At 40.6% G+C, this 27,919-nt stretch overlaps 1 protein-coding gene across 6 annotated transcripts; it reads left to right on the top strand.

The window, feature by feature from the left end:
- Nucleotides 1-214: 214 nt before the first annotated feature.
- Nucleotides 215-21,509, top strand: LOC128609539 (uncharacterized). Of its 6 annotated transcripts, XR_008386248.1 has the most exons (15): nucleotides 215-353; nucleotides 1,014-1,122; nucleotides 6,312-6,431; nucleotides 6,847-6,922; nucleotides 7,069-7,240; nucleotides 8,175-8,274; nucleotides 8,883-9,002; nucleotides 9,418-9,493; nucleotides 9,640-9,817; nucleotides 10,157-10,241; nucleotides 11,117-11,251; nucleotides 13,003-13,131; nucleotides 20,153-20,334; nucleotides 20,545-20,803; nucleotides 21,257-21,505. XR_008386248.1 is itself a non-coding variant. In XM_053628079.1 (12 exons), exons 3-11 carry the CDS (start codon nucleotides 5,702-5,704, stop codon nucleotides 10,211-10,213), a joined length of 915 nt encoding a protein of 304 aa, XP_053484054.1. In that variant the 5' UTR covers nucleotides 1,014-1,122; nucleotides 5,172-5,477; nucleotides 5,592-5,701; the 3' UTR covers nucleotides 10,214-10,241; nucleotides 11,117-11,650. The 6 variants fall into 6 exon arrangements, 3 of the variants coding, with proteins under 3 accessions (XP_053484026.1, XP_053484054.1, XP_053484043.1); XR_008386244.1 differs by having other exon boundaries at nucleotides 20,545-21,509; XR_008386246.1 differs by lacking the exon at nucleotides 13,003-13,131 and having other exon boundaries at nucleotides 20,545-21,508.
- Nucleotides 21,510-27,919: the final 6,410 nt, after the last annotated feature.

Genomic DNA, 27,919 nt, shown 5'->3' with positions numbered 1-27,919 from the left:
GACAGTGGCCCGTGCTCATGTTTATTTATAACTTATACATAATTTGTCATTATAAAGCTTTAATCTATAGACAATGTTACACAGGACCCTAATTATTTAGTCAACACGCAGCACTGAGTGTTCGGAATCTTAACGTCTCAAAAAAGGTTGCCATTTTATTTTGAAATTAGAATTAGAATCAGAATTGGAATAGTGTGTGTATGTCATTGTGACACCATGAGAGCTGCACAGATATGAGACATTAAACTTTGACATGCAGTCAATACTTGTCAATACTGTTGCTGTGCAGCAGACATGTTTTTAACAAGAACACACTTTCAAAGAAAATGACTTCTAGCTTGAAGACAGCGAAGGTAAAGTTTTACATTTTGACTTTTAAATACAACAGTGTTGAGCAAATGTTTCCAAACCTGACATAGGGTTACCATGCCTGTTGTGCTTTATTAAAAAATATAATGCTGCAATTTGTCCCATATTTTTGTACACAGGTACAGGTCTTAATGTGAGATGGGTTATCTGTACGTAACAATGAATCCTGATAGGAGAAAAAATAGCCATAAAATAATCAGGCTTTAGGCCAGTGGTCACCAACACTGTTCCTGGAGATCTACCTTCCTGAAGACTTTAACTCTAAACATAATTGTGCCCACCTGACCATTTAAGGCATCATAACTGGTCACTTTACTAAAATAGTCAGACAAACACCAGAACATAGTACTGTCAAGAAATCATATTCTTATCTAGAGGTATTTTGGTGTGGTCTTTAGAACATGTAAAGACTAGACACCAAAGTTTGAATATAATTAAACCAAAAAGGACCTCCTGTGACTGCCTGGTACATGAAACTTTTGCCAAATATTAGTTAAGTGCACGTTTTTACATATCTATTTTTAAAATAATGGGTACCCCAGCTGGTCCAGGGGCTGTAAACAACCACTTATACAGCCACATTACCTTGTGTTGATCAAATTAAGCAGGATGAATAATGCTTCTTGTGTTTTCTTCCCTCACAGACAGATCAGTGCTTACCGACACCTCTGGTGAAAGCTACCACATGCCACTGTCCACAGGCATCCAGTCTTCAGGATGCTCCTTCTACAGCTTCCACAAAAGCTCTACCTGGTGTGTAAATACTAATTTTAACAGAAAAGCTGGTATTTAACACTATCAAAACTGTTAATCTGACCTGTCAATTAAAAACATTTTAACAGAAATTCCATCAGGCACCTATTAGATAAAGTCACAGGACATGTTGGACTCATTACAAATGTTGATGAATTAATCTAATTTTAATTAGAAAATGTCTGGGTTACGCGTGTAACCCTGTTCCATGAGAAGGGAACGAGACGTTGCGTTTAGCATAACACTATGGGAGCGCCTCTCATGCGCGACCGGCATCTGAAGCTTGTGTAAAATCATGCCTATTTATAGGCCTGCCATGATCAGGTGACGTGGCAATTAAGCACGTCACGTGATATAAATATGGCACCTGTGAACTGCGCCATCAGCCTCTATTATCTGAAGCAAAGAGGCAATTCACAGGCCTGCCCTGGTATGAAAAAGCTAAGCAACGTCTCGTTCCCTTCTCAGGGAACAGGGTTACATGCGTAACCCAGACGTTCCTTTTGAAAGGGAACTTCGACGTTGCGTGTAGCATAACACTATGGGAACGAGAATACCCACTCTGTCATACCGAAGGTATGGCCTGTTCCAAAAGACCCAAGCCCAAGGGTCACTGAAGACACTCGAGCCCGGGGGGCATGAATATCCAGGCTGTAACAACGAATGAATGTGTGTGGTGTAGACCACCCTGCAGCAGCACACACATCCTGTAAGGATACCCCTTTGGACAAAGCCTTCGTGGAGGCTACCGCCCTAGTGGAATGAGCCTTTATGCCCAGAGCCGTAGCGAGACCACGCGCCTCATAAGCAGTAGAGATTGCTTCCACTATCCAATTAGACATGCGCTGCTTTGACACAGCATCACCTCTACTGTTGCCGCTAAAGCAGACCAGCAGCTGCTCCGACTTACACCACTGGCCGGAGCGGTGGATGTAAATACAGAGAGCCCTTACTGGACACAGCAGGTGCATTCTCTCTTGTTCTGGTGTGGGGAATGGAGGAGGGCAGAAAGCCTGCAACACCACAGGGTGGGCAGCCGATGTAGGCACCTTAGGAATATAATCCGGCATAGGATACAGGAAGGCCTTGGCTAATCCAGGGGCAAATTCAAAGCAGGAGGGGGCAACAGAGAGAGCCTGTAGATGTCCTACTTGCTTGAGAAATGTCAGGGCCAGCAGAAGAGCTACCTTTAGAGTCAGAAGCTTCTCAGAGGCTGACTCTAAGGGCTCAAATGGGGCCCCTGACAGACCTTCCAGGACCACAGAAAGGTCCCAGGAAGGTATGTGCGGCCTGCAGATGGGCCTCAGCCGCCTGACACCATGCATGAACTTCGAAGTTAGAGGATGTTGCCCCACAGAGGCTCCATCAACAGGGGCATGGCTGGCCGAAATGGCAGCCACGTAAACCCTGATTGTAGAAGGAGCCCACCCCGCTGAGAAACGTTCTTGTAAGAACTCCAGGACTGTAGCCATTGCGCAGTTCACAGGGTCTACAGTGGATCCCTGCGGATGGGAATCTCCCAAGGAGTGCCTTCTAGCAGGGATATTATCTCTGAGAACCCTATTCGAGCTGGCCAATAAGGTGCTACTAACAGCAGACATAGACTGTCTTGGTGAACTCTCGCTAGAACTTGTGGGAGCAGAGCAATCGGGGGAAAAGCCTACAGATGTGACCTCGACCACATGTGCACCATGGCATCCAGCCCTAATTGTGTGGGAGGAGTGAGGGCGAACCACAGCGGACCGTGTGTTGTCTCCTCGGAGGCGAACACATGCAGTCCCGCTTGGCCAAACCTCGCCATATGGACTCCACCACTTGTGGTTGGAGCCACCAATTCCTGGGCTTCAGCCCCTGCCTCAACAGGATGTCTGCCCCTATATTCCCAGAATGTATATTGCACTCACTGACAAACTTTCCTTCTGCCCAGAGAAGAATTAGTTGCGCCTGCCTGAACAGGGGGCGCGGACATAATCCTCGATGGTGGTCAATATATGAGACCACCGGTGTGTTGTCTGTAAACACAAGGTGATCTCTCAATTGAGGAAGAAGGAATTTCAGTGTTAGAAATATGGCCCACATTTCTAGGTAATTTATATGCCACTCCAGGTGAGGACTGCTCCAGAGACCGTGATCTGGACAGCTGTCTAAGACCGCGCTCCAGCCCGTGAGGGAGGTGTCTGTCATTACTGTCTTGTGCCGAGACACCCCTAGAGTGTGACCCAAGGCTAGAAACCGGGGACACACAAATTCTCAGAGCACGTAGACATCGCTGCGTGACACTGATTACTCTCAGAGGTTTCGTCTTTGGACGAAACCCCCAACTTCTCAGCCCCAACTGAATGGTCTCCTGTGCAATAGGCCCATAAGCTCCAATAGTCTCCCAAGATCCAGCTTTATCTTGCTCAGTGTTGCTAGGATTGACCATATGCATGTTGGGGATAGAAATGCCCTCATCGTAGTAGAATCCTTATAACTACTATAAAAGTTGTCCACTGCACTGTGGAAAGCATACTTTTCTGAGGTTCAACCTGAGCCACAAGCTCTTCATGTGGGCGAGAACAACATCTCGATGTTGAACCGCCAGTTCCCTGGATTGTGCTAGAATTAACCTTGTCCAGGTAGTTTAGTACATGGATGCCCTAGAGTCACAATGGAGCCAGAGTGACATCCATGCACTTTGTGAAGGTGCGAGGGGATAAAGCTAGCAATATTTCTATGTGGAAATATGCACCTTTTAGATCTATCGTCACAAACCAGTCCTCAAACTGAATCTGTGGAACGATAAGTTTGGGCGTCAGCATCTTGAACCTGTATGTCCGAAGAGTACAGTTCAGATGATGTAGATCTAAAATTGGCTGCATACTCCTCAATTTTTTGCGGACCAGGAAATAACCGCTGTAAAAACCTCCCTTCCTCAGGGAATGGGGTACATATTCTATGGCCCCTTTGTCCAAGAGGGATCTTACTTCCTGTGCTAACGTCGGGCTCTGGTCTGTGCTGACTACTGTGATGAGCACACCTCTGAACCGGGGGGTGTCGAGCTCTAAACTAGACCCGGTAACCCTTTTCTACAGTAGACAGAACCCATGGAGACACATTTGGCAATAGTTTCCACGCTGCCAGACGGTCTTTTAGTGACGTGAACTATTCCACATTCTACTGGAGGGAAAGCATCAGATTTTCATTGCTCTGTGACAGCCTTGGCTAGGGGAGGCCCTACAGTAGCACTGGAGGCTAACTGCCCTAACAACCTCATGTCCCCTGATACGTCCCTCCATGGCCCCTCAGGACTGCTCTTCTTTGCCTGCTTGGCCTTTATGACCATTCTCAGATAAGGCCAAGTAGCAGGCTGCGACTGTGGCCACCCGGTTCCCCTGGCTGTCTGCGGGGGTTGGCAGGCTGCCATACTCGCCTTCTGTGTCTCCCTCGCACTAGTGCTGGCCCGGGCTCCAATCTTGGATGCCCCGGTGAACTCGACGCAACAGGAAAGGAACTGGCTGAATGCCGCCATATGTCGAGCTCACTCAGCAGGTCTGCTTGGTAGACCTGCAACACTGTCATTGTCTGCAGTGACCCACAAGCAAGACTACTACTGCATAGGCCTTGCCCACCAATGCCACGCTGGCCTTACATGGTGGCTTGGATGGCAAAGCCGGCCCCCTAATTACCTGCCATCGATGAAGAGCGGTAGCTCGCAAGCACCTCCTCCACCTTCAGCATAGCTAAATAGCCATGCCGTTCATTCCCCACAATGGCCGAATAATCCAACATTGTGGGGTTATAAATACGGCTTATGCATGGTTTTCCCCCAGAAGCCTGATATTTTGTCATGTACTTCTGGAAGAAAGTTTTCTGCAGTGTGAGGGATTTACTTTCACTGGGGAGAAAAAGGCTTATCCAGCCTTAGTAATCACTTCAAGCAGCTCTTTATATGCTGCTCTCAGTTTTTAGCACATCCTTCTGGCTCCTCTGAGTCAGAGAGGAATTATTACAATTATTTTTGTGTGTGTGTTTTTTCTTCTCTTTTTTACCTTTTTGGCTTTCCATAGCAGATGGAGGAGTCGCGACGCGAGCTCCAAAATCCAGCGGAGAGCCGGACCTGGAAGACAGAGCGAGAGATAGAGCAGCGCTCGTCTCTGGTTCTTCTTCTTGATCCATAAGAGATCCCCCGGACCAGAGACGGCTAGCTGCCTCGGCAGCGGCCAGCCCAGATCCACAAGGCTCTGAAACCCAACTTGCTTTGGCTTCCGAGAAGAGCGCGAGTCACGAGCTGAGCTGCCTGATGATGGCATTACCATGCGCAGCCTCTCGAGGCTGCCATCGCATGCTCCACCCCTAAACACTTCACCCAGAAAGTGTGCACTACTCCCGTGATGAAACAGGAGCAAGCCGTAACACACTTCCTGAATTCTCTCACTCATTTTTTTTTCCTCTCGCTCATTCCTTTTTTTTCTTCTCTTTTTTTAAAGGGATAGAAAAGTCCAGAGATTTTGAGAAAAGATAGAGAGGAAATGAAGTGCCTTTTGTTTCTTTACACAAACCACCGAAACGCAGTCTTTCGCTGAAGATAATAAGGCTGATGGCGCGATTCACAGGTGCCATATTTATATCACGCGACGCGCTTAATTGCCACGTCACCTGATCATGGCAGGCCTATAAATAGGCATGATTTTACACAAGCTTCAGATGCCGGTTGCGTGTGAGAGGCGCTCCCATAGTGTTATGATAAACACAACGTCGAAGTTCCCTCTGAAAGGGAACAATGCAGAAAATAAACACAAGTCACTTTAAGAGAGATGTTAGGTAGTTGTGAATAATAATGAATGATACAGACATCTGGTATAATTCTCTAATATTACAATAAAGATATTTACTGATCCTTTATTAGTGTGCTGATTAATTGGGAAGAAGTTTCCAGTCTTGGCTGTGTTTAGACTGTTTAAATAGTCTTAAAGTATTAAATATATTTGAACAAAATCAAAATTAATTCTATTGTTTGCTTATTTTGCCATTCAGGGCACATTTAGCAAAGTTTATCATGCTGAACTCAGGTTCAGGGCTAAACAACACAATGTGTGCAATTCCCTTGATAAAATCTCTGAGTAATGAATAGTAAAGAGAAATGGAATAGCAATCAGAAGGGATATAAAAAAATCTTGCCTGATGTGTATTTTTCTGTGGTTATACAGGAAAAAGAATGACACTCATAGAGCAGCTTAAAGTACAGAAGAATAACAATTCTGGGAATGCTCAGGTGGAGCACATCCACAAGCTCCGGGCTCCTACTCCACCTACTGTCCCCAGAAGAGGTACCTCTCACACCACTGCTCATTTTAAACAGTTTATCATCCACTAAACATACTGAAGCAATTGCAGTCAGCATCTAAACTAATTTCTGAAGCAATACAGCATTGTTAAAATAAACTACAGTGCCTTGCATAAGCATTCACCCCTTTTTCCATGTTTTTTACTTGAATATTATGGAATATGTTTTATGTTCATTACATATAATCCCACTTAGGTCCATTTTCATTCCAGGTTGTAACACTATAAAATGTAGAAACTTTCAAATGGGCCAAATACTTATGCAAGACACTGTTAGCTGGCTAGCTATTAAATGTATATGGCACTACAAGTGCTGAAACTTTGTTCTGTTGGACAGTCTAATCACATTTATTGTGTTTCTAATACATACTATGTGTTGATTTGGTTGTTTTCTTGAAGGACGAAGGCTGCTGCCAGCCCAGCAGGAGAGTCTAGAGAGTATAGCGGCTCATCAGCCCGACATCAACACATCATGGTAACTATTAAAAAACAAACACTAACTGAGTCATCTTTAAGTTTTCATTATTAATTTATCTGTAGTCAACCTTGGGTTATTGTTTGTATACTTTATGCCCAGATGAACCTGATTTCTCTAACTCTTACTCTCTCTGATTGCTATAGCGGGACTCGGTGGGTGACTGAGTATGTGGAAAACTTTGGCTTGTCGCAACCTGTCCGCGTACCTCCGGTGAAAACTGCAAACTGGAAGGCCTCGATCTTTTATAGCACACATAACCATCATTCTGCAGACAAGTGTCACCACACCGAATACCAGGCCCTCTACAGTCCTGAGGTAGTATAAAACTCTGTACTAATTATGAAAGGGCAGTTACTCCAGCCGCTGTGTTTAGTGCCGACTCTCTCTGTTCTTACCACAACTATCCTACCATTATTTTTTTTTCTTCCAAATGAAACTGTGCAGAATATTGGGTCCCATAAAGAGGGCCAAATGGATTAATTACCTCTCTCTATATATGTATGAAATTGTAGTTTAAATACTTGTAGTCATTTTTTCATCACTCTGTACCTTAAATCTCTTTTTAACAGATCCGCACCGCACATTTCAACCTTACTCTGTACAGAGTCTGTAAAGTTTTACATTTTGACTTTTAAATACAACAGTGTTTAGCAAATGTTTCATAACTGGTCACTTTACTAAAATAGTCAGACAAAAACCAGAACAAAGTACTGTCAGGAAATCATATTCTTATTTAGAGGGATTTTAATGTGGTCTTTAGAACATGTAAAGACTAGAAACCACAGTCTGAATATAATCAAATATGACAGTTTGTGTATAATCAAATGTAAAAGCAGTGCAGATCGCAGTAGCAGAATTTAGCCACTATACAGTAGAAGGTAGAACTGTAGACTATGGAGATATGATCTAGATATGTATGAACTCTTCATGATTACAACTTCTTTGTGACCTTCTGACATTAGTTACATTAGTTATCTAGTTTATGTTGTAAATTGCAGTGTCTGGGTTTGTTTTTTTTTGTTTGTTTTTTTTAAACCAAAAAGGACCTCCTGTGACTGCCTGGGACATAAAACCTTTGCCAAATATTAGTAAAGTGCACTTTTTTACTTATCTATTTTTAAAATAATGGGTACCCCAGCTGGTCCAGGGGCTGTAAACAACCACTTATACAGCCATATTACCTTGTGTTGATTAAACTGATCAAATTAAGCAGGATGAATAATGCTTCTTGTGTTTTCATCCCTCACAGACAGATCAGTGCTTACCGCCACCTCTGGTGAAAGCTACCGCATGCCACTGTCCACAGGCATCCACTCCTCCTCCTACAGCTTCCACAAAAGCTCTACCTGGTGTGTAAATACTAATTTTAACAGAAAAGCTGGTATTTAACACTATCAAAACTGTTACTTTGACCTGTCAATTAAAAACATTTTAACAGAAACTCCATCAGGTACCTATTAGATAAAGTCACAGGATATGTTGGACTCATTACAAATGTTGATGAATTAATCTAATTTTGATTAGAAAACAATGCAGATAATAAACACGAGTCACTTTAAGAGAGATGTTAGGTTGTTGTGAATAATAATGAATGATACAGACATCTGGTATAATTCTCTGATACTACAATAAGGAAATTTACTGATCCTTTATAAGTGTGCTGATTAATTGGGAAGAATTTTCCAGTCTTGGCTGTGTTTAGACTGTTTAAATAGTCTTAAAGTATTAAATATATTTGACCGAAATCAAAATTAATTCTATTGTTTGCTTATTTTGTCATTCAGGGCATGTTTATCAAAGTTTATCATGCTGAACTCAGGTTCAGGGCTAAATAACACAATGTGTGCAATTCCCTTGATAAAATCTCTGAGTAACGAATAGTAAAGAGAAATGGAATAGCAGTCAGAAGGAATATAAAAAAATCTTGCCTGATGTGTATTTTTCTGTGGTTATACAGAAAAAAGAATGACACTCCTAGAGCAGCTTAAAGTACAGAAGAATAACACTTCTGGGAGTGCTCAGGTGGAGCACGTCCACAAGCTCCGGGCTCCTACTCCACCTACTGTCCCCAGAAGAGGTACCTCTCACACCACTGCTCATTTTAAACAGTTTATCATCCACTAAACATACTGAAGCAATTGCAGTCAGCATCTAAACTAATTTCTGAAGCAATACAGCATTGTTAAAATAAACTACAGTGCCTTGCATAAGCATTCACCCCTTTTTCCATGTTTTTTACTTGAATATTATGGAATATGTTTTATGTTCATTACATATAATCCCACTTAGGTCCATTTTCATTCCAGGTTGTAACACTATAAAATGTAGAAACTTTCAAATGGGCCAAATACTTATGCAAGACACTGTCAGCTGGCTAGCTATTAAATGTATATGGCATTACAAGTGCTGAAACTTTGTTCTGTTGGACAGTCTAATCACATTTATTGTGTTTTTAATACATACTATGTGTTGAATTGATTGTTTTCTTGAAGGACGAAGGCTGCTGCCAGACCAGCAGGAGAGTCTAGAGAGGATAGCGGCTCATCAGCCCGACATCAACACACCATGGTAACTATTAAAAAACAAACACTAACTGAGTCATCTTTAAGTTGTCATTATTAATTTATCTGTAGTCAACCTTGGGTTATTGTTTGTATACTTTATGCCCAGATGAACCTGATTTCTCTAACTCCTACTCTCTCTGATTGTTATAGCGGGACTCGGTGGGTGACTGAGTATGTGGAAAACTTTGGTTTGTCGCAACCTGTCCACTTACCTTGTGCTTCGAAGAAATCTGCACGCCGTTTGGTCTCGACCTTTCGGAGAATACCTAACCCTCATTTTGCAGACAAGTATCAACGCTCTGAATACCAGGCCATCTATGGTCCTGAGGTAGTATAAAACTCTGTACTAATTATAAAAGGGCAGTGACAGTAGTACTTATAACAATTTCCAGACTCCCTTACATTTACAGAATTTGGAACTTAGCCAGTTTTTCTACAACTAGTACTTAGTCCAGCCCTTGTGTCTTGTGCTGACTCTCTCTGTTCTTACCATAACTATCCTTTTTGTTCTTTTTTTTGGCAAATGAAACATATTGGGTACTGCAGGATATTGGGTCTAATGAACAGAGCCAAATGTATTAATTACTTTCTCTATTTTATAAAATTGTAGTTTAAATACTTGTAGTCATTCTTTCATCACTCTGTAACTTAAATCTCTTTTCAACAGATTCGCACCGCACAATTCAACCTTACTCGGTACCGACAGCTCCATGGAACAGCTTAAAAAGGCATTTTATCAGATACCTTATCAGGTATTTTACCCTTATACTTTAAGACAGCTTTCTTTATTTGTTTCTGGTAGCACCTATCTAGTGCTCTATCACTACACAAATTACATAGCACAGCATAATATACACAAACAGTTAGCATCTCACCATATTTACAGTTTGATCACTGATTATTGGAACTTAAAAACCTTGAGTTATTTTTTTTTATACCTTATCCCCAGATGTAGGATGTAAAATATTTATACACAGCATATCATAGAGAAACTTCTGCTTGAATGCTTGAACTTCTGCTTGATTGTTCTACTTCCTCTCCACAGCAGGTCTCCGGGCGGCGAATGTAAAAATTTGATTGCTAATTTTTTCGATACACTGCATATAAAAAAAGTCTACTCCCCTATCTTAAAATTGCACACACACACACAAAAAGACACAAAGAGTAATTCATGAAGCTTGTTTGGGACCGGCATGCTGCATTTGACTCTCCTAGGAAGTGGTCACTGGATATTGTGGCTATGTCAACACTTAGCGGTCGGCTCTCCCGCCTGCGGGAGAAAATAGAATGTTTGCACTTCCGCTTCAAAATCTCCGTGGGTTTTTGTCCTACAAACATAAAACTGACATCCCCAGAAACCTTGAACAGTCTACTTTCCAAATGTAAATAGATCGAAACTACACATATTTTTAGAGCTTTGTGAGGAGAATAAAATGAACAGCATGTATGTTTCTGTCTCTGAGTCAGAAAACAGCTCTCGATGTCCCACCCATTAGCAAAGAGAGCTATTCATATGATAAAATTATGGTAATTGTGATAACATTATGGTAATATATTGTGTGTGTTCTCTCTCTCTCTTTCTCTCTCTCTCTCTTTGTCTCTCTCTCCCCCTGTTTCGCTCTCACAGGTCGCTCCACCCTAATTCGACGTGCTGACGTGGTGCATGGGGATTGGAGAGAAGAAGATTGTGCGTCTTTTAAAAAGGAGGAAGAACGTTATGTCGGCAGGAATACAGATATGTGGTGTGTCTGTGATTGCGCTGGTACGATTGAGTAGCGAATGTTTCCTTGGTGTTTGAGTGAAATCGCTTGCTTGTTGCTAGTGTACGCCCTATTTGTAAATAGATCTTCTATTGTAAATATTTCTTCTCTAGCTATCACGAAAGCTGTAGGGGTTGGGTGCCGTTTATTTTTGGGTCTATCGTTTGTTCGCTGTTTTTGACTTAGTTAGGGAGTCAGATTAGACTCTGTATTTTCTTTTGAAATACCCTTTTTTTTTAGGTTATTTAAATTGATACAGGGCAAGATAGCGACTGTTCTTTTTATTATTTTGTCCTTGCCCAGAACTGAAGAGATTTGCTTTCGGAGTGATTCTGATTGTTTTGGATTTTTCTTTCTTTCTTGCAATCATTAAATTTGTAAGATATCGAAGACTTGAAAGACACGTGTGTCAACCTCATTATTTCTCATTATTTTCTTATGATTTTTGTTTATACTTTTTATGTTACACCTCGACCCTAGACCGGGGTCGTAACATAAATTGGGGACTCATCCGATCCTGTAAAAAAATCATCTGTGAAACCCTTCTTGTGGCTAGACGTAGGTTAAATTGTTTCACTATAGACTTTGCTTGGCTGTTTTCCTTGTGGTGTGGGTAACAAAAAAAAGGGTAGGAATTAGAGGATTAATATGGAGTTTGACTTACTCTAGTTTACACTATCTCCAAGCACGGAACAGTTTGAACGTTGTCGCACAGATAACTTATTTAAAATAGCAGAATTTTTTTAAATGAAGGTGCCGCGTACTGTCACTAAGAAAGAGGTTAAAAATCTGCTACAACAGGAACTAATTTGACTACAGATTTTGCCTGAGATGTCTGTCATGATTTATATGGAAGGGTGAGCTGTTGCATAGATTAGATCTGATGAAAAGCCTCCTCCCCCTCCTCAAATGTCACCTGGAATTCCTAGGTTTCTGCTATTGCGCTGTTGCGCCACACAGTAGCTCCTTGATGGTAACACAGTTTGACCCATTATTGGCATTGAGAATGAAAGAGTTGGAATTGGAAGTTAAACGGGAGGAAAGTGAGACAAAAAGACTTCGGTTAAGGGAGTTGGAATTGGAGCAGGAACGGCTTCGAAAAGCTCACAGTCGGCCTCAGCTGGCTGAGGGCTTATCGGATAGTTCCAAAGCATCTCCTTCATTCGCTTAATCACCTGCGGGTCCCGTGCCTGTCTCTTCCAGTCCTGTTGTTCCACAGGCAGTAAACTTGCCAGTATTTGATGTCACTAAGCACATTAATCTGGTACCTGCGTTTAGAAAAGCGGAGGTAGATAGCTATTTTACAGCTTTTGAATGTGTGGCAGCTACAATGCAGTGGCCAAAAGAGATGTGGGCTCTTCAGTTGCAATGTAAGTTAGTTGGCAAAGCACAGGAAGTTTGTTCTACGTTGCCGGTGGAGCAGAGCCTAATGTATGATGTGGTGAAGCAGACTGTTCTCCGTGCTTATGAGTTAGTGCCTGAAGCATATAGACAAAAATTCAGGGCCCACAGGAAATCAGACAAACACACTTTTGTGGAATTTGCCAGAGAGAAACAAACTCTCTTTGATAAATGGTGTGCTGCTAATAAGGACAACAACTTTTGAAAGAGCCGGTGTTATTAGAAGATTTTAAGAACTGTGTTCCAGAAAATCTAGTCATTCATTTAAATGAGCAAAAAGTGATGTGTCTTTCTGTAGCCGCTGTACTAGCAGACGAATTTATATTAACACATAGGACTGTTTTTTATCCAGTGATGAGAAGTGATAAGTCTACTGTCCATGGGGTGGACAGGCAGGGAATAGGATGGACTGCTGCTGTCAAGTCTGGGCGAGGAAATGACTACGGGAGTCCTAGAGCTGCTCAGAACTGCTCAGTAAATGGTAGGGTGTGTTTTTACTGTCTTGAAGCAGGTCACCTTATTGCTGATTGTGAAGTCTGGAAGAAGAAAAACAATTCAGTTAAGCCTAAAAGCGTAGGTTTTGTGCAAACTGTTGCAAATGAAATTATGCTTTCCTCTGAGAAACTCAGTGTATAAACCATTTATGCTACAGGGGTGGGTATCGAGCAGTAATGAAGGGGAATATTCACCAGTAACAGTATTACAAGACACAGGAGCTGCCCAGTCTCTCATGCTCTGTAATGTACTACAATTACCATCTGACTCTTATACAGGCTCTGATGTACTTTTGCGAGGGATAGGGGTAGGGTCTATAAAAGTACCTCTACACAAAATTTACCTCAAAACACACCTGTTAACGGGAGATGTTACGGTGGGCTTTGTTCTCAACTTCCTGTGGAAGGGGTTGAAGTTATATTGGGAAATTACTTAGCTGGTGGTAAAGTTTTTCCCCAACCTATTGTTGTAAATGACCTTATTACTGATGAGAAAGCTGATAAATGGCACACTTATATAGCACTTTTATCCAAAGTGCTTTACACTGTGTCTTATTCACCCATTCTCTCACACACACACACACACACACACACACACACACACACACACCAATTGTAGCAGAGCTGCCATGCAAGGCGCTAACTTGGGGTGTCTTGCCCAAGGACACTTCAGCATTTAGAGACATGCGGGCCAGGAATCGAACCACCAACCTTACGATTAGTGGACAATCCACTCTACCACCTGAGCCACAGCCGCCCCTGATGTGTCTGTTCAATTTCCCTCAGTATTTCCTACCTGTGTGGTGATGTGAGCTCAAGCTTGCAAATTTCATGATGTCGTGGATCTTGCTGATACTTTCCTACAGTCTCCTGATTCTGTAGGTATGACCGGAAAATTATGTGTGGAAACAAATGCTTCTCCGTGTCAAGTCACAATACCGAAGATGGATAATATTCAGTTAAAAATGGGGCATACACAGTTACAGTATCTCACAAAAGTGAGTACACCCCTCACATTTTTGTAAATATTTGATGATATCTTTTCATGTGACAACACTGCAGAAATGACACTTTGCTACAATGTAAAGTAGTGAGTGTACAGCTTGTGAAACAGTGTAAATTTGCTGTCCCCTCAAAATAACTCAACACACAGCCATTAATGTCTAAACCGCTGGCAACAAAAGTGAGTACACCCCTAAGTGAAAATGTCCAAATTGGGCCCAAAGTGTCAATATTTTGTGTGGCCACCATTATTTTCCAGCACTGCCTTAACCCTCTTGGGCATGGAGTTCACCAGAGCTTCACAGGTTGCCACTGGAGTCCTCTTCCACTGCTCCATGACGACATCACGGAGCTGGTGGATGTTAGAGACCTTGTGCTCCTCCACCTTCCGTTTGAGGATGCCCCACAGATGCTCAATAGGGTTTAGGTCTGGAGACATGCTTGGCCAGTCCATCACCTTCACCCTCAGCTTCTTTAGCAAGGTAGTGGTCATCTTGGAGGTGTGTTTGGGGTCGTTATCATGCTGGAATACTGCCCTCCGGCCCAGTCTCCGAAGCCATTCCGAAGTACATGTTGGCATTCATGATTCCCTCAATGAACTGTAGATCCCCAGTGCCGGCAGCACTCATGCAGCCCCAGACCATGACACTCCCACCACCATGCTTGACTGTAGGCAAGACACACTTGTCTTTGTACTCCTCACCTGGTTGCTGCCACACACGCTTGACACCATCTAAACCAAATAAGTTTATCCTGGTCTCATCAGACCACAGGACATGGTTCCAGTAATCCATGTCCTTAGTCTGCTTGTCTTCAGCAAACTGTTTGTGGTCTTTCTTGTGCATCATCTTTAGAAGAGACTTCCTTCTGGGACGACAGCCATGCAGACCACTTTGATGCAGTGTTCGGTGTATGGTCTGAGCACTGACAGGCTGACCCCCCACCCCTTCACCCTCTGCAGCAATGCTGGCAGCACTCATACACCTATTTCCCGAAGACAACCTCTGGATATGACGCTGAGCACGTGCACTCAACTTCTTTGGTCTCCCATGGCGAGGCCTGTTCTGAGTGGAACCTGTCCTGTTAAACCGCTGTATGGTCTTGGCCACCGTGCTGCAGCTCAGTTTCAGGGTCTTGGCAATCTTCTTATAGCCTAGGCCATCTTTATGTAGAGCAACAATTCTTTTTTTTCAGATCCTCAGAGAGTTCTTTGCCATGAGGTGCCATGTTGAACTTCCAGTGACCAGTATGAGGGAGTGTGAGAGCGATGACACCAAATTTAACACACCTGCTCCCCATTCACACCTGAGACCTTGTAACACCAACAAGTCACATGACACCGGGGAGGGAAAATGGCTAAGTGGGCCCAATTTGGACATTTTCTCTTAGGGGTGTACTCACTTTTGTTGCCAGCGGTTTAGTCATTAATGGGTGTGTGTTGAGTTATTTTGAGGGGACAGCAAATTGACACTGTTACACAAGCTGTACACTCACTACTTTACATTGTAGCAAAGTGTCATTTCTTCAGTGTTGTCACATGAAAAGATATAATCAAATATTTACAAAAATGTGAGGGGTGTACTCACTTTTGTGAGATACTGTATGTGCTACACAGAAAGTTGATCCTTCATGAGTAGGTGTATTGCTGCAACTAAAAACAATACAAACAACCTTAATGATAAAGTCACTTACTTTTGGAAGAACGATGTTTTGATGCGTAAAATGTGAAATGTGAAAGTGAATGTGAAATTTAAATGTGAAAGTGCAATAAAAATATGTTGTCCCTAAAATCAATGAATAATCGTGATAAATAATCGAGATCTCAATATTGATCAAAATAATTGGGATTATCATTTTGGCCATAATCGTGCAGCCCTACGTCTACAGTAATTGCTAACATTTACAAAATGAGCCTACAATAATGAAAGTAAAGCTTAATAAACACGTAATAAAAATGTTAATGAAATGAATTGTTAGCCACGGCGAACACGCGGCCGCAGTACTCATCTTGCCTACAAACATGGCGGACAAGGACTGCACTTCTCGGCCATGCCCGTGCTCAAGTTCGCCTGAATACTGAGTACCAACACTTGTGCGGCTCATAAGTTATAAAAGGCCTCGTTAACCTTCGCACCTCGCGAAGTAAACGCTCAGTTCTAGTGACTCAGTTGTTTAACCAAGTCGTTAGTTATTCGTTTGGATTTTCCTGGTTTTTCTGACTTATTCGCCTGTTACTCGATTACGAATCCCTGCCCTGCCCTGTTTGGATTGTTCGCCTGATCGCCTGTCTTCCTTCTGGTTTACGTCTTTAATCTTCCATCGTTTCTACGCATGCTACCCTGTCCGTCTGTTAACCCTGTCCGACTTAACATGTAATATTATGAGAACCTTTCTTGTAATAACAAATTAATATCTCATAATAATGAGAAACGTTCTCATAATAATGACTTAACATGTCCTAATAATGAGAAACTTTCTTGTAATAACGACTTAATATCTCGTAATAATGAGAAACTTTCTCATAATAACGACTTAACATGTTGTATTAATGAGAAAATTTCTCGTAATAATGACTTCACATATGGTTTCACAAGTCCCCCTGTTGCTGTTGTTGTTGTTATTGTTTATTTGGACCGTTTCTGAAATCTGTACTTTGCATTTTACAACTGAAACGTCTGCCTTAATGTTTCTGTTTAATAACATTGCTGTTATAATAACCTGTGTCTCCATCTACCCGTGTCACTGTATCCCAGAATGCTAAATGCTCGTGACTTTCACATGTGCACTCAGTAGGTTACGTCAGAGGTTCCCAAACTTTTCCAGGGCAAGGCCCCCCCAAATGGCATTAACATTTGACCGAGGCCCCCCTTTTGCAAGATGTCTTTAAAACACATTAAAAATACAGACTTCTGAATATATCCCCCTTTTATTAATAATTACATCTTACATCTTTACATTACATTACATTAGGAATTGATTGTGTGTGTGTGGTTGTCTGAGAGTGAGAAAGAGAAAACATACTAGTGGGAGGGATGGGCTTGGTGTCTCTGACACAGTTTGTTGAGGCCCCCCGGGCGCCCCCTGGTGGCCCCCACTTTGAAAACCACTGGGTTACGTCACTGTCGTGGTCAGGTTAATAATATTGCTGCATTAGACTTACCTGGGAAGTGGGAAGTGGGAAGTCAGAACTTGGAAGTGGGAAGTGGGAACTAGGAAGTGGTAAGTTGAAAGTAGGAAGTGGGAACTGGGAACTAGGAAGTGGGAAGTGGGAACTTGGAAGTAGGAAGTGGGAATGTCTGTTTAAGGTGACATGATTTTTGAGGTTCAGTGTTAGTTGAGCAGACATGGAATACATGTTTTAATATAAATGCTGGTAATTGAAACCCTCCTACTTAGCTATATTACTGAAATACACATTTACCGTAACAATAGGGCACTCAGAATTGTTTAATTACTTTTTACTTTTACTTTGAGTAACAAACATTGTAACAAGAAATCATAAATATGTGCAGGTAAGCACAAACTGCACACTGCACATTACTGTAAAAAAAACCAAACAAACATTGTAAATGTGCAACAGTGAAATTCATTACCAACTTGAAACATGTTTAAGAAATAAAACCGTTTTCAAAATTAAAACATGAAAGATGGCAAAATGCAGCTTAAATGGGCGTGGATGGCTGTGCAAAGAAGGGAGGGGGATTGGGTGTGGCAGGGAAAGGCAGCAGAAGAGAGGGGTGAGCCTTCTGAACACTCAAAAAAAGACAGACAGTGACAAAGTTTGCAGATGAGCCAGAGGACTTCTCTCCTGCTGAATCCCCAGGGCTAAATGGAGTGCAGGTCCTCTGTTCTATCTATTTAAACCATTAGCCCCTGGCATGACTATGGAGGAAAACATAAAGCAAAACCGGAGGCAGCGCAGATGGGATGAGTGTCGGAATGGAAGCTAGCTAATAGGCTCGAGCTTTTCACAAATAAGAGGGGGAAGGCTCTTCCCTTCAACATGGACTCTCGTTGTATAGTTTTACACACGATGGCCCGCGGAGCTTTAAGCTGTTTAATTAGCTCAAAAAGCATAGTAAAACTGTCATGGTTAAAATTAGACACATACCTCATTCGAAGGGATGGAAAAGTCCTCGGGACTGAGTACCACATCATTGTGTAGACGCAAACTGCTTTCATGAGCAAGTCTGAAGTCCACCTTTCTCCAATTTTCATAGCTCTCCTGAGAAAACACACTCAAACTCTACAACACTGAAACAAACACCTGCGACCCATTTGAATGCCTCTCTCATCTAGTATATCTGTAGGAAAGCACCACATGCTGTCATGAATAATTAAGAGACAGCATCTTCCCATAGGATAAGAGCACGAAGGTTCATGAATAATTATGAGACACTGACACGTCATCGAAGTACTATAGTACATTGCCATGTCGCTGCCTGTGACGTATGACAGGACGAGATTTTAAACCAGGAAGATGAAAATAGCAGAAAAAAGCTCAAAATCAACCAGTTTTCTCCTACAATTAAAATTAACAGATGCTAAGATTGTCTTTTATGATGTGCGATATGGACACCTTTGTTAAAATCTCAGAAAATGTAATTTAGTGTTTCATGACGCTTTAAGAATCTATTTCCCAAATCCACATCATTTCGTTACACTGAAGATCGAGTAAAATCGGACAATCAATATTTTTTACCCAGCCCTAGATGGTAGGGTCAGAATCTGGTGTGGAATTAATGGACCCAACCTGCCTTGTGTCAATAGTCTGATGACTGATGATGTACTTCATTTGTATCTAAAAATATTTTTTAATTTGTTGGACAGGATTTTATACAAATAAGAACTAGTCATCCAACTTTGCTCACTGTAAAAGATTACTTGGTTCTCTATAAAATAATGAAATGTGTGAAAGAACCATTAACACTTGGTGAACCTGTGATTATTTTTGTGTTGCAAAAATAATGCAATGATATTTTTTTTTAAAGTTTGCATGTTTTAATTTTGCAGACTTTAATTTTGTATATTTTCTGGTCTTTTATCAGCTTTAGCGAAAACACAGCATTATTGGATTATTTATTATAAACATTGCATACAATAATTCAAAATTCCACTTCTAACAAAAATCATTCTAAGGACAACCTTTTAAAATAGTAATATTTTCCAAATTAATAATTATTAATTATTTCCTGATTATTTTTCTTTTGCTATTAGTCCACAAGAGCTCTAATATGAGGTTGCACAAATGTAAAATCTCTGTTATACATAACTGTGTGGGAAAAAAGAACTTTGAACGCAAAAGGTTGAGCCAAATAAACTTCCAACTCAATAATGAAAAAATTAAAGACACACAAAATCAATGTTTTACAATGACCGTCTCAGTCTCTGAATTTAAATCGTACAGAAAACCTGTGGATGGAATTGAAAAGGAAAGTACATGTGCACAAACCTAATAATATTAAAGTAGCATAAAGTGTTCTGCATGGAGGAGTGGACCGAGTGCCCTCTACAAGTCTCTCCAACCTAGGCATTAGACATTACATAAAGAGACTCACTGCTGTTATTCTTTCCATGGCAGGTGGCACAAAGTATTAATCTTGTGATTTTAATTGCTGCTGTTAATTGTATATTAAGGGTCAATTATTTTGAAACCAGTTTTTGGGGAAAAAAACTGTACTTGGGAGGAAAAAAGATACAAAACTAAATAAAATGATACTGTCCCTGTATGTTAGAGCTCAAGATATCACGCATTGCAGGTGTTATTCTTTTTATATAGTCAGTTTTGCTCATTTTCATGAAGTGCGAGTAATTCTAAAGGTGCACGTTAGCACACGCATGTTCTGTCAGTTTGGGGAGTTGAAGGATCTCTAGTTGTACGCATCTCTAGTTAATAATTAAGCCACACCTTTTTTTAAATCTAAATGAAAAGAGTACAGTTAAATAAATGTCCTCAGTCACCAATGTAATAATGTGTGTGTCACATGTCTCCTAACTGTTTACCAGGATGTCAGCTGATCACTGATGGCTGTATTTAGTTCGGACTCAACAGATGATGTTTAGGATCAGTCTTTAGAGCAATTTTGTGAGTGGAAAACTCAAATGCACTTCAGAACTTGAGAAATGAGTGACAGGTGACAGATAAGGCCCTCTGTGCTCTCAGTGACTGGGCAGCCAACACCAGCAAGGTACAGAGCAAAATCAAATTAAAATTATGTTACTCTGAATTATGGATTAGTTATAGAGTAATGAACATAGCAATGATGTATATTACACATGTATGTCTTGGACAATTTCAGCATTGGTTTTATTGTATAATGCTTGACATTTTGCAAATGTAGCACAGAAAAGTTTCTTAAGTATCTCATTGCTGACGTCTGCTTTCGGTGTGTCCACAGACATGGACAATACTGATGCTTGGGTAGATGATACTCCAACCAATTGTTGTTGTTTAAAATAGAACAGATGTCATGACCCTCGTCCGCATCCTCATCACTCTCCACAGTCATTGCCTCAGCACTCATCACCTCTTGCTGACTCTGTTCACTATACACTTTAAATGCTTTGATAAAATTTAATCCATTATCAGTTGTCGTTCTCACTATCTTTTCTATGATGCTGTATTCAGAATGGATGTCATCTGTGGACAAATCAAAGGTATGTGAACTTTTCAAGTGTCTGAAGGCAATGGAGGCAGACCTTCTTTCTATTAGTCCTCTTAGTTCTGTTTTTACCTGGCTGTAGATTCATCGATCCAGTGTGCTATTACACCCATTTAACTCTGTTGTCATGCTGTCCTACAATCAGTAGTGGTAGCTATATACAGTTGAGGTCATAAGTTTGCATACCCCTTGTAGAATCTGCAAAATGTTATTTTTATTTTTATTTTTTTTTAAATAAGAGGGATCATAAGAATTGCATTTTGTTTTTTTATTTAGTACTGCCCTGAATAAGATATTTCATGTAACGGATGTTTACATATAGTCCACACAACACAATAATAACTGAATTTATACAATTAAAACAGGTCAAAAGTTTACATACGCTTGGTTGTTAATGCTGTGTGTTATTACCTGGATGAACAACGACTGTTTTTATGTTTTGTGATAGTTGTTCATGAGTCCCTTGTTTGTCCTGAGCGGTTAAGCTGCCCACTATTCTTCAGAAAAATCCTCCAGGTCCTTCACGTTATTTGCTTTTCCAGCAACTTCTGCATATTTGACCAGTTTCCAGCTGTGGCTATATGATGTTTAAGATCCATCTTTCTTTTCCTGCAAGAAACCCTGCTTTATGTCCTTTAAGAAAGAAATGGATCATTGTATTGACTCAGTTTGATTTTCTGTAAAACAAAAAGCAACTAAAACTCTTAGCATTTGCAATCTCTTAAATATTTTTTACATAGAAATATAAGCTCCCCTTAGTCTACAAATGATTTTCATTTGTACGTATACGTAACGTGTTCTTTGCTATTTAAATAAATAAATAAAAAAGCTGATGGAAAATAGCACAGTAAAAGTACTGTAACAGCACTTAAAATGCACTCAAGTAAAAGTATGCTATTATTAAACTACTTAATAAAGTATCATTCCTGCAAAAAACTACTCAATTACAGTAACGAGAGTATTTGTTTTCCAATAAAGTTTTATTGAGAAGAAAAACAAACCGACTGACACACAGCAACAATCATTCACAGTTTTTTTCTTTTTATACTACCAAAGGAAAACAAAATTAAAAAGTACAAACACTGAAAACAAACCCACATGAAGCTAACAAAATGTTAAGAAGAGAAACCAATGAATGGATGATGGTTACAGAGCTGTTTCCTGTTCATAGTTAAGAGATGCTGCTGTGTTAGGATTTTGGACAATGTAGACTCTGATCATTAGATGGAGACATTCTGTCTATTTTTTTAGTGGCCTGAATATTTTTGGCCTCTTTGGATCTTTTGTGCCTGAATTTTGCCTGGTGACTTTGTGCCGGGTTTTTTTTTTCTTTTTACCTTTTTTTTTTTTTTTTTTTACTTAACAATCATCTGTTTTACTCTTTTCCCTTTTCATGAATATTTCTGAAGGAAAGATTTTTTTCTGTTTTGTCCCCCCATCTCTGTCACCAGGAGTTTCTCAGCAATTCAGAGTTCAGCTAAGCCTGTTGAGCAGTGGTTAAGTTATTGGGTCATCACCACCATGACCATGGTTTAATTACTGTCTAGGGTCACCAACCCTTACACACTATGTAGCTTAGAATTTTTTCAAAGCGTATACCAGTTTAAGGAGGGCATGCTGCAGTGGTAGAACAACACACCTACAGCAGATGAACTCTTATACATAAAAGAGGGGGGGGGGGGCAATATTAAAAGTAACAGTCAGTATCTGGTATCCTCCAGCTGCTTTAAGTACTACAGTGCATCTCATCCTCATGGACTGCACCAGACTGGTCAGTTCTAGCTGTGAGATGTTACAAGGCATCTGCAAGTTCCTGATCACGTCTGGGGGGAGCATGGTTACATGAAATTTTCCACTGCATGGACGATCAGCTGTCCTTCCTGTCTCCCTGCAGCACTGTCTTAGGCGTCTAACATTACAGACATCGCAGTTTATTGCTCTGGCCACATCTGCAGTCCTCATGCCTCCCTGCAGCAGGCCTATGGCATGTTCACACAGGTGAGCAGGAACCCTAGGCATCTGTCTTCTGGTGTTTTTCAGAGTCAGTAGAAAGGTCTCTTTAGTGTCCTAAGTTATTGTAACTGTGACCTTAATCGCCTACTGCCTGTAAACAGTCTTAAGGACTGTTCCACAGGTGCATGTGCAATAATTGTTTACGGTTCATTGAACAAGCATGAAAAACATTATTTAAACATTGTTTCCAATAAAGATCTGTAAAACTTATTTGGATTTTACAAAATTATGAAAAAGGGACATTTCTTTTTTTGCTGTGACTACTGTCAGAAGTATTGACCCAAGTGAAAAGTTGAAATACAGTATATCAATAATATCAATTGAACAGATCAGTTGGTTGACACAGTCTGATAAGCTGGATCTGCCTGAGATTCTAAGGAAAAAGGATGAGGTTGCTCAGGGAAAAAATTGTACTTGGGTATGGTTGAATTGGTGCATGAAGATAAATGCTGTGTCATTGCTGTGAGCTGATAAAAGGAAATTTTCCTGAGCTTCTGCAACTGGATCCTGAGGCAGACATCAGCTTCCTGGTGGGTGGAACTACATTCACTATTGTGTGTTGTGTTCAGATGAGAGTAAAGTCAAGCATACTGGCAGCACACCATTGGCATGTTGGATATGCCGTAACATATGGAGATGGTTTATTAGTGCTTTGTAGCTGGATAGTGATGGCATCATGAATTCTGCCAGGAGCTTTTTTCCCTTTACCCTAAATGCAAACACAATCAATGCATTAAATGGTTGCAGGACACAAAGTTGATACAGTGCACAGATTTGAACTCTATTGGAAACTTGCGGTCTGAATTGAAGAGGCCAGTCTATCTACCTTCACAAAACTGACAATGTAAAAATAAAAAGCCTTTAAATGATCTCATGTAGGATGGTGTAATGTTCTCCGTTTTTGTTAGACTTTACAGTAAGAAGCTCTGTGCTGCTCTTCTGTCTAGAGGAAGTGTCACTAATTATTAATTGTGGGGGAGCCGATCACTTAGAGATCAGTGTTTTGTACTGCTGAGAATGTTAAAATTTTTGGCTGATGTCATCACATCCACCTTCTTATTGGCTTTTGCTAGCCCAATTTTGGATGCAACAACATTGTTGAAATGTATCTTAGAATTGTCTGGATGGATTTATTTTGGAGCAGAGGTTCTCAACTTTAAGTCTCTCACCAGGTCTAGTGGCTTAACACTTAATAACCAAACCTTTCAGTGGTTACATTTGTTATGATGGGAACATAAAAACATAAGACTGAGCAAGGTTGTGGCTCTTCATGATTGGAGCTAAAAATCTCAACTGGTTATTTTCTTGTGTGTGTGTGTGTGTGCGCCAGGGCTACTCTGTAGATGAAAAGTCAGAAGTGAAGATTATTAAGCAGACTATGCAGTATCACAAAGCTCAGAATCCGCACTTCCTATGTCATGCATCTACTAGTCCTGCTCTTCAGCAGGTGTTCTCTTCTTGCAGCTCAATTTTTGTTTTGTTTTGTGTTCCTTGCTTCAACTCCCCTGCTGTTGCCAGATGTCAAATAGACATTTTAAGATCCAGAGGTTTTAATATCAGATCTGAACATGATGCAGACATTGTGACAGGCAGCCTGTGGCAGCAAGTGTAAAGTGTCACTCTGTGGTTGTGACTCAGCAGTTAAGGCTCTGGGCTAATGATCGGAAGGTTGGTACTGCCAAGCTGGCATTGTTGAGCTGTTGTTCAGCCTTCAATGGCTCAATTGTGAGTCACTGTCAAAAGATTACATTTAACTGTAATGCCTACAAGACTATGTATCACAGATAAAGAATCAGAGTAATTTCATTCGCCATATACATTTACAACACAACACAATTACCATCTAATATATACACCTAATATACAAATATTGCTGTAATTTTAAAGGATGAATTGAAGTTTTTAGGTAGATTTAAAAAATCTAACTGTGCAGAATGTGTGGTTCAGTCAGATCCTCTGGCCTACATCATGATGCCCTACTACTCAGCCTACTGTCTTGTTAGTGATCTGTTTATATATTCTCACATCAGCAAATAATAAAAGTCAACTGGAATCTGAAGGCATTTTCCCAACCACCTTAAACCTAAATTGATCCCATTAAGTTAATAAGCTACAATTAATCCCATTAACTGTAAGCCACAATAGTGTTATAGATGTGAATGAAAATCATTTCTCTTTAAGGAGAAAGATTACAAAAGTATTTAGATTATGGCTATATTTTAACTGTACACCATTTGATATTTTCTCTAGTGATATAAAGTTTGCTCACTGCAGTGGATCATTCTGATGTGTTTTGTAGGACATTGGGAAGGTGATGAAAAGAACACTTCTTGGGCTACAGAGTCTGTATGAAGCCTACATTACACATGCCTCTCTGAATGGCAACAGTGTGTTAGTTCTCAACTGAGAGCAAGGCATGACAGAGCATTTTGATTTGACAAGGACACCAGTAAGTACTCCACCTTTCAAAATCGACTTTAAACAAATTAATTAATATTTGAATGGGTTTAACAACTATACAATTAACTGACATGCTATAATTAGCTCAATAATCAGTGGATTTTATAATAACATCATGGATTCAGAAAATATCAAGAAAATATCATTTTTTATACACAAATGACAATGACTTTTTACAAGCTTATATTTTGTTTCGGGGGGCACTGTGGCTTAGTGGTTAGCACGTTTGCCTTGAACCTCCGGGGTTGGGGGTTCGATTTCTGCCTCTGCCCTGCGTGCTCAGAGTTTGCATGTTCTCCCCATGCTTCGGGGGTTTCCTCCGGTTTCCACCCCAGTCCAAAGACATGCGTTATAGGCTGACTGGCATCTCTAAATTGTCCCTAGTGTGTGAATGTGTGTGCAATTGTGCCCTGTGCTGGATTGATATCCCGTCCAGGGTATCCCCCAAGATGTGTCTCAAGTCCCCTGGGCTTCAGGCTCCCTACGAGCAGTACAGAAAAAGGATAGATGGGTCGTCATTGGAAACTAAGCAGCCAGTAATGTTAATTAGCTATGGGTGGTCATAAAGCCAAATTCAGGTTGCTATTACAATGTAATTACAGTAACTGCTGATTATAACCCATCCTGGTTTAATTTATACTATTATTCACAAGAATTATTAACTAATATTTTCAAGGTTTTTGAACTAAACTAATTATTAACTAAAATTGTCCAGGCTGTAAACTATAACCATATGAAGGGAAAATGCACAATCTCTGAATTTCAGACACAGTATGCAGTAGGGACTTATTACATATTATCTTTTAATACATAATATCTACACTCGCTTTTGACCCAGTGACTGAAGGGGCATATTTTGACTTCATAGTGTTGCCTGAGGGATGTGCATAGGTTGTAGATAATGACAGAAGTGAGGGTGTAACAGGAAGAGGAATGTCTGACGCTAGGGCAGTGGGTGGAGACACAGTGGGTATGGAGACAAGAAGTCGGGCAGGTGAGGTGCACGTTTGGAGGAGGTTTCTGTGTTATATTTGTTTCTGGGATATATGAGCTGTCTGGCTGTGAGTCATCAGCTTGATCCTGTAAGAAAAAGACAAAAACAAGCACATTTAATGCTTTGAGCTAGGTTTCAAAGTTAATAAAAAATATGAATAATTTTAGTAAGGTGGCCTACTTTATATAGACATATTTTTATCATATTATTACCTTATTCTCTACCGTTGAAGTCATTGAGCCTAGAAGTGACTTTCTGACTTTCAGAGAGTTTCTGACTGAATTATAAAACTGGACAACTGTAATCCTGTCTAGTATATGCAGATCTAAAATGGCAAGGATTGTTATAGATCTCCACTGTCTTTTCATGTGTCCTTCAGCTCTACTTTTCTTTTCCTTTTCTTTCCATTTCCATTTGCAAATAACTCCTACAATGCAAATAACAGGCATTCAATGATGTCAGTATAACAAGACAGTATATGACTACACTGTAACCAATCACAGAAAAAATGTGACCTTACTGGCCATCAAGTCTAAAAACATGATGCTACTTATAGCTAGTTACATTGCAATGTTGCTGTAAGCTTTTGGATAATTATGCTTGATAGCTAATTATAGTTATTGAACCACAAAAAAAAAAACAACAGTTAAAAATAAAGGGCGATAAAGAGCTTACTGGATATCAGACACTTACAAATTGGCGGAGTGCTAGAGTTTGATACTTCTCTCATCCCCTTATTTCACGGTACATCAGCAAATATTGGATGCTTGGTGCTTATTATATTTAGAATTAATGACTATATTGGCCTCGTTACTCTAAAGCCATTGATAAAAGCCACAGAAGAGGGGTCACAAAGTTTCTGGGTACTATCTTAGTAATCTGCAGAAAATAATATTTCCTTTTTGCTGAAACACAAAGCATTCTGTGTCTGTGTCATCCCAATGAACTTTTTTCTTACGCAGGAAAACTGTACAGTGGCATTCCAATATTTTAAACTATGATTATCACGATGAGCACATTTAAAAGGAAATTAATTTGATCGTTAGTTGCTTGCTAACAACGAACAAGTTGCAAACTTGCTAACAATTGCACAAGATAGGATCTTCATATGGAAACTGTATGAAATATCATCAAGTATAATGATACGTTTGGAGAGGAAATATGTACCACATGTACCACATGAGCTTGCTGATACTGATCATAATTCAATTGCAGTATGAAATTGAATGAAAGAAAAGTACTTGTTGCTTTGAAGAGGGGGGGATCCTATGTGTTTGTTTGTGTTGTGTTAGGTTGTGGACTGTGGCGTGATGGCTGGATCTATCAGTCTGGTGGTTCCAGAGCTGATGAGGTGTGAGCTGCCATCTCCAGCCACTGACATGTATGCTGTCAGAGGCCTCATGCTGTGGGGAAATACTTCCATCCACCCATCCATCTTCTATACTGCTTATCCTTCAGGGTCACGGGGAACCTGGAGCCTATCCCAGGGAGCATGGGGCACATGGCTGGGTACACCCAAGACAGGGTGCCAATCCATCGCAGGGTACAATCACATACACATTCACACACTACTGATACCCCCAAAGCACAGGGAGAACATGCAATCTCCGCACACACAGGGCAGCGGCAGGAATCAAACCCCCA

This window comes from Ictalurus furcatus, chromosome 1 (genome assembly GCF_023375685.1).
Source record: "Ictalurus furcatus strain D&B chromosome 1, Billie_1.0, whole genome shotgun sequence".
Classification (NCBI taxonomy): domain Eukaryota; kingdom Metazoa; phylum Chordata; class Actinopteri; order Siluriformes; family Ictaluridae; genus Ictalurus; species Ictalurus furcatus.
This window is presented reverse-complemented; position numbering and strand designations above follow the sequence as displayed.